The 7934-nt window shown below is 43.0% G+C and overlaps 1 protein-coding gene across 1 annotated transcript in view; it reads left to right on the top strand.

Moving 5' to 3' along the window:
- LANCL1 (LanC like 1) overlaps window positions 1-7934 on the top strand; it is a 54575-nt gene that overhangs the window by 10756 nt on the left and 35885 nt on the right. Inside the window, exon 3 of the mRNA XM_013004334.2 lies at window positions 4336-4339. Within this exon, the coding sequence (XP_012859788.1) occupies window positions 4336-4339 (4 nt within the window). The remainder of the gene's footprint in view (window positions 1-4335; window positions 4340-7934) is intronic.

Here is a 7934-nt window from a genome sequence, read left to right as displayed (position 1 = left end):
TGACTAGACCAGAGCATGTACACAGATACAGATAAGAACCCGCAACACAAGGAATCCAGGACAGATAAATCCCTCAGGACCAATAAGGAGAAAAGAGATAGCAGGAGGGGAAAGGGAAGGTGGGTGGAGATAGGAGGAATCCATCACAATGTGCTACATATAACTCCTTCCTAGGAGCATGGACAACAGAAAAGTGGGTGAAGTGAGACAGCGGTCGGTTTAAGATAGGGGGGGTGAATTTATAAATTATCAAGGGTTCATGAGGGATGGAGAGTAGGGGAGGGGAAAATGAGGACCTGATATCCAGGGCCCAAATAGAAAGAAGGTGAAGTGAGACAGCGGTCGGTTTAAGATAGGGGGGGTGAATTTATAAATTATCAAGGGTTCATGAGGGATGGAGAGTAGGGGAGGGGGAAAATGAGGACCTGATATCCAGGGCCCAAATAGAAAGAAGATGTTTTGAAAACGATGATGGCAACATATGTACAAATGGGCTTGACACAATAGATGGATGTTTTGATTGTGATACGAGCTATAAGAGCCCCCGATAAAATGATTTTTTTAATTACTTTTTTTTTTTAAATAAGAAGGAGGGAGGAAGGAAGAAAAGAGAAAGAAATCACTCTAAACTATAGCTTCGATGGCCTTGACTTTGGAGCAACATGGATTTCTGGCATTCCTGTCTTTTGAAGGCCAATATCCTACAACATTTTATCCCTAATGATGTATGATTCTCATTGCTCATTCCTGAAAGCGGCTTATATGGCAACTGTCCGAGTACGATTGGCAGACTAATCAGTGCAGGGTGTCTTCGGCTGCTGCTTGTTTTATGATGAAGCATCAAATCATCTAGATAAATTTGCTAATGGCTTTCGAGGCCAGGTTCCTAATGTCTCCTAATCGAACACTGTTAAAAAGCCATTATTCCCAATAAAATAGACTGTCTCCTCCAGTGTTTTGATAAGTACAATGCTTCGCTGTGCCAGTAGTCAGACCGTTGAGAGCAGACCATTCTGAGTTGTGTAAGGAACCCGTGCTGACTTCACCACAGAAATTCGTAATGTTAGTACTTTCTCCTCCTATTATGTCAGCATTTACCAAGCAAACATCATCTGTTTATATCTGCACCTCTTTCCCTGCCCCCCCACCAAAAAAAACAAAATACTGGACATCGTGTGACAAAGCAGCATTTATGTAATTTAATGCAGATTTATATGTTAACTTAGTGTGTGTGTCATGTTATCTTTCAAAAATAATCCTCTTAAGAGATGGGGGCTATATGTATTAACTTTGTTTAGCAACAAATTCAGGGTCATATTTTTATGAACACTGATTTTTTTGTTCTTGTTGCTCACTTGTTCAAAAATACATTACTTTGAAAAGCAATGGTTCACTATAGAAACCCTTTTAAACTATTTCCTACTTCAACATTGATGTTTATTGTATATTTGTTGTTGTACCATAAACACTTGCAGATTATCATTACTCATTACATAGCTTGTATGAGAAAACTACATGCTATTAACATAGAGCTGTAAATCACTGTCTTCTGTTAAATTTCAGTCAGGTGTACGTCTAGGAATAGGATTAGATTCGGCTGATATACCTCCCCATGCCCAATAAATTAAAAAAAAAAAGTGGCTTGAATAAAATAGCTGCACTCCTCATTAATGCATTGTTAGGCTCCAAAGACCGGGTCATGATATGAAAATTGGAGTTATGTGATCATGGAGAATGACTGACATTGCATAATTACCAAATCCCATCCTTACGTTACTGCCAAACCACTGAGACTCATGGTCCAACCAGGTTGACCCATGACCTTGCCTCACACCTTGGCATCTGTTACTGCCAGACACTTATCATGATTATGAAAAATAGTTTATTTTCCTCTCCAGTAAAAAGAGATCAGGCTGATGGAGTAGCCTCAACATGTCCTCTGCTGCTAGCTTGCACCTCTCTCATGCTGGCTGCTGGAGAGTCAGCCTTTGCATCAGCAATTGAAGCAGCAGGAAAGGAAAGGCACCAAATGCATTCACTCCTCTGAAGAAACGGGCCTCCGGGAAGTCCCCCTCAGCATCTTACTTCTGCTTGTTTTCCCCTGGCCAGGTCTCAGTCCCATGCTCACAGCAGTGAGCAAGGTAAGATAGTAGATGTCGCGATTAGCTAAAAGGAAGAAGGGAGAGGGCGTTTTGAGATGGGCTCTACCAGTCTCTGCCTCTTGATGCCTGCCTTTGGCACAAAGGTGTTTGTGTAAGGAACCTCAGTTTTTCTGTCCTCTGAAAGATCTTTTAACTTCTGTCCACTTTGGGTTTTCATAAGGATGAATTCACCAAGGGCTATAAAATAGTTTGGATTTGGGTAAGCAGTGTTGGTTACCTGTTCTTGGTTTCTAGGGACAGCCATTGGATTTTGATTCAAAACACCTTTATTCCCTTCTTAAAAAAAAAAATTAATAGTCTACTCATACACCTTGGCAAAGAAAGAAGTACTATAGCAATGCCAAAATCATTAATAATGTTTCTAGTTCTAAGCTGAGAAGGACTGAAAATGACTAAACTTGATACTGTGAAATATTAGAAATTTCTCATTTGATTAAATAGATCCCAGCCTACTTTCCCTCTTTGCTCCAGGCTTTCAAAGTCTTCTTAGCACAGGATTGTAAGGTCCTAGATTTGCTTGTCTTCCTTATCGCATGCTGCTGTAACAGAAGTACCACAAGTGGATTGCTTTAACAAACAAATCTATGGCCTTCCACTTAAGGAGGCTGCACGGTTTAATGTAAGGTGCCATCGATAGAGGAAGTCTCTCTCAGTGTCCCGGTCCTATTTCTGTAAGGACCCTAACACAGAAAGTGGGTCCTAACGATCGATGCACTCTGCTCCCAGCGCCTCATTCTGAGTGCTAGTAGTTCCCTCTCCTCTACCCCCTCCTCTCTTCTTTTTCCTCTTATAACAGCGGTTCTCACCCTGTGGGTCGTGACCCGTTTGGGGCTCGAACGACCCTTTCACAGGGGTCGGCCTATTCATAACAGTAGCAAAATTACAGTTATGAAGTAGCAATGAAAATAATTTTATGATTGGGGGTCACCACAACAAGGAGAACTGTATTATAGGGTCACAGCATTAGGAACGTTGAGAACCACTGTCTTACACGGTAAAAATTGATACAGGCTATGTTGTTAGGGTCCATTGAGTTTATTTCAGCTCATAGCCACCCCATGCATAACAAATGAAGCACACCCCGGCCCTGTGCCATCCTCCCAAACATTATGTTTGAGCCCATCATTGCAGCCACTGTCGATTCATCTCTTTGACAATCTTTTTACCTGAGCCTCTCCTTTACCAAGCATGATGTCCTTTTCCAAGGACTGGTCTCTCTCCTGACAACGTCCAGCGTACATGAGATGAAGTCTCACCATCCTTGCTTCCTGGAGCATTCCAGCTGAACTTCTTCCACGACAGATTGTTTGTGCTTTTGGCAGTCCGTGGAGCTTAGGGAAACTCCCCTTAGACCAGATCAGGGCTGCGATGTTAGCAAGGGTGTTATCCCACCGTGATCTTTTTACTACCCATGGGCTGACCACTTCATAGGATTGCCCCCATCCTTACATAACTGCCTAATAACTTCATTACACAGCTGCCCAGGGAAATCATGGTCCAAGCAAGTTGACACATATTTGGGGAGACAATTCTATCCATGACAAGCTTGTACCGATTCTACTGAACCCCAGTCAGCTGTCTGTTTCGACTTCATGACCCTGAAGGAAGCTGCAAAACCAGGTTGCCCAACTTCATGATGCTTCTTTCATGCTGTGCCTAGATTTGGCTCAATCAATCTTGAAAATGAAGTTCAAGTGAAGAGATATAGCACGCCTGTGTGTTTAATGTTATATGCAGCATACTTTCAGTGGAAAAACTAGACTCCTATTATTTTTCCCATTCTCTAGCTTTTCAGCAAAAAATGAGGCCAATGGTGATAAGAAACTTAGAATTTCTTTTAGATCACTCCCTTACGGTGCATGCGCTTCAGAAAACCACATGCAGAATGCTCTGCTGACAGTGTGATGATTTTAAATAGAAATTTAAAAGAAGCAAATTCTTACCCTAAAAAGTATTGTATACTCACTTTATAAACTACTGTACACTTAAAACTGTCTTGGCTTTCATCTTAAAATAGAAACACAGGATCTGAGAAAGGACTGAGAGGTTCACAGTGGGCCTTTAAGAACATTCAGACGTGTCCCTTGAATCCTGCTGTATGTGTGCCTCTGGGTGGTTATAGCCTGATTTTATAGGCTATCCCTGTGACGTGTACATTCTTTACTCCTAACAGAGAGGTAAACTGTCTGGGCCCTAGGGCAGCTAGAAGGTAGAATTTCTGCTGTGTCCCATTGGCAACTGAGACAGTCGTGACCAAAAATCCCTCCGGCCGCTCTCATTTTCTCAAATCTTTGTTGTGTGTAATCAGTTTTTCAAACCGGAATTGAGAGTTGCCTAGTTAGCAATATAAATTAATGTTCAAAACTAATTCAATGATTGTATAATAAAGTACAGTGAATATAATGTTACTAAGGGATATGAGGCCAATTGGTGCAGAGTTTCATGATCATGTCCTCTTGATTGTAAAGGTTAAACCACGGTTCTCATTGATACAGCGTTACTGGGATTGGCATTTGAATGACACAAGTGAAAGTGTATGCACGTACACTAATAACTGACGTTAGATGCCAAGCACGGCCCTCAGTGCTTCACAGGAATTAACTAACCCAGTAACTCTTTGGCAGGGATACCATTCAATTCCCCGGCACCCAGGAGAAAGCAGGGCTGAGGGAGCATGTCGTTTGGGTGGTGGTGGGGCTGGTGGGGCTTAGTGCTGTCCGTCGGCCCAGACTTAGGGAACTCTATATCTAACAAATGTTGCCCGGTCCTAGGCCAACTGGGTACTCAGTGGCTCAGATCATTGTTGCAGCTAGCCTACAGGTTAAGCACCTTGTCTTTCAAACCTGGGGCTCATCTTCCATTAGTGCTAGAAACACTGTTCAGTTAGGATCAATAGGGTTCTCCTGGACCGATGGTCAGAAGTTGATCACCTGATCTCTCAACCTAGTCTGACTTAGTCTGGAAGCCGCCATGAAACCTGGCCTCCAGGAAGATTCCATGAGTGTTTGAAATAACAGGTGACAAACTTCTAGCATCACAGCGAAACACAAGCCACCAAAGGACAACAAACTAATAGATACAGTTAGAATTCAACCCAGTGAACCTGGCTCCAGAGTCCTGCTCTTTACTTCGGGGTGGGGGTGGGTGGGGGGCAGCAGTGGTGTTTGGAGGGGAGGTGGATACTCCCAACTTCTGTATTTGGAATTATCTCATACATGTTATTAGTAAAGACATCCTGCTCATAAGCTGTAATTATCATGTAGTTTAAGCAACGACAACAATACTTTAGAAAAAAAAGTGCAACACTCTTTAGAAGTGACCAATGAGTGGTTCGATTTAAGTGTCTTGGTGTAAGGGTAAGATGAAGCCCTGACACAGTAAGTAAGGAATTTGGAGAAATAGAGGAAAGGAGACGCATTAGGCAGGCAAGTGTAATTACTGTTCAAAACGACGGCAACCAGTTCTTTAGGTTGGACATAGAGTAAATGCTGGGAAGATTGATGGTCGTTTAGTGTTAGAAAGGTTCCAGTGTTGTTCTATAGATGCTATTCCCGCCCCCCCTTCCTAATCCTGTATTAATATATTCAGGCTACTTTCAGGGTAGAAAATTAATTGGCCCAAGACAGAAGCTTTTCCTCATAATTGCTTGTAGTTGAAAAGGCTTGTTGAGGCTCTCCACGAGTGAATTATCACCCATAGTCTGAAATCAATCAGTAGTTCTTGCAGCTGTTAATAAGCGATACTTGAAATGAATAGCCTCAGTTCATTTCCCCAGAATGTCCTCCTTTATACAATTTACTACATTGAAGTTGGAATGCATCATGGTAGTGATGTATGACATATGTCAGCAATAACCATTGCGTTATCTATTTTTAGCTTTAATCCTGTCCCCGTAGATTTACAGGAGTTCTTTACAGCTTGTACTCACAGCTTGGGTAGCAAGGGAAGCGTTTTGGTTATTTAGGTAACCCATCAAGAAGTATTATATATGCCTGTAAGCAGCGCAGAAAAATAGCAGGCACCGGGCCCGCCTAAGATCAAACTTGCTCATCAGCTGTTGAGTGTTGCCAGCTGGTGTCAAAGATTTGTGGATTCACCAGAGAGCATCATGCCACCAGCCAGTGGGCCTGGTGGAGTTTTGTTCCAGGTAGACCTTGGCTCTGCGGGGGGAGGGGGAGGAGGGGGACAGTTTTAAAGTGGTTTATAAAAATGGGAAGAAACACAAAACAATGGTGAACAATTATTACTAAAGAAGATTAAATGACCAAAGGAAGTGATCCTGGATTGGAAATACTCATTTAGTAGAAAAGATTGCTTCCCTTGCAGATAACATAGCATTAAAGTTAAGTAAGCCCAAGGGAGGGCCGATTTCACTGGTATCTTTTAGAGAAAATGAGGGGAGGTGCTGGCCCTCATTTAATTTCATCAACCGCCCCCTTCCCTACACACACACACACACACACACACACACACACACACACAGCTCTGTTCCTTTCTAAGGGAAATGATGATCAGCTCAAGTCCACACAGGACTCTGGGGACGTTCATTCTAAAGACATGACCCAATCTTCTATACCCGACTCGCTGAGTTAATGAGGCTAAGATTGGCATATATTTCCTCTTTTCAAGTATTAGATAACATTTTAAATAGGATATGCAGCATAATCCCTGGAGTCATATTAACTTGCGCTCTAAATGCAAGTCATTACAGTATTTCAAGATGCGAGTCCTCTGATCTGCCACATGCAGTCTGTGAGCTGCAGCTGCAGCTTGTGGGCCGTAGTTACTGCTGACACCAGGCTTACATGAAAGCGAGCACTCCGACCAGGTATTTTCTCTCTGCTATTTCAGCTCTCTATAAGTAGCTCTTCATCTGAGCCAGTATTTCAATGTCGAATTTGATTCCTTCCAGAGTGTCCTTCACCTTTTTGAGAAACCCCTCTCACTCCAAGCCACAGCTGTTAGGACAAGCGGAAGTAATCAAGGGCCTGGGTCTACAACCAGACAGCAGCCACATGGTACATGGATGTGCCCTTGTCTCCTGCTTGCTGACTATACCCGATAGAGTGTCGAAGTTCTTGTACTGTAGATTATCCTATACTGCTAAGACACTGGTTGAAAATAACTGTAGGTTTTAGATGCCTGAGTGTTGGCCTGCTAACTGCAGGGTCAGCAGTTCAAAACCCACCAGCTGCTCAGAGGGAGAAAGACAAGACTATCTGCTCCCATACAGATTTACAGCCTTGGAAACCCTAATAAGGGTCTCTGTGAGTCAGAACCCACTGGTGGCAGTGGGTGGTGATGGTGGTAGAGTGTACTCAGGTAAAGCGGGGTGTTTGCAGTCGGATCGGGGCAAAAAAGGCACGAGGAAAAGAAGGCGAGGTGCTCCAGAAGAGCTCGCCCGCTGTTTGGCTTTTGCAAACAACGCCCAGAAGGCTGGGGCAATGGCTGCCATTTTTATTCCAATAACTCCATATACAGTGCCAGGTGAACAGTTGGTGCGTAATACGTATTTGTTGAATGCCCTGCTATTACTATCTAAGTACTGCCTCCACAGACGAAAACAGTGAACACAAAACTAAGTGAGATGAGGGGGAAGGGTGGGGAGTAAATCTCTTTAAGATCTGTTAGGATGTAAAAGGGGAACTGATCCCATCTCTCACCCCTGCAACCTCTGGTCCATTTGAGAAATAAACTTAGAAGATAAATAAGGTTCAGCTTTTTGGTTTTATACTTGACTGAGGCTAGGTGAGAAAGCTAGAATCTGATTTA

The sequence above is a fragment of the Echinops telfairi genome, unplaced genomic scaffold (genome assembly GCF_000313985.2).
Source record: "Echinops telfairi isolate 266 unplaced genomic scaffold, ASM31398v2 ScPeMD7_3;HRSCAF=10, whole genome shotgun sequence".
In the NCBI taxonomy this organism is placed as follows: domain Eukaryota; kingdom Metazoa; phylum Chordata; class Mammalia; order Afrosoricida; family Tenrecidae; genus Echinops; species Echinops telfairi.
The sequence above is the reverse complement of the archived record's forward strand: the minus strand, read 5'-3'. Positions and strand labels throughout refer to the sequence as shown.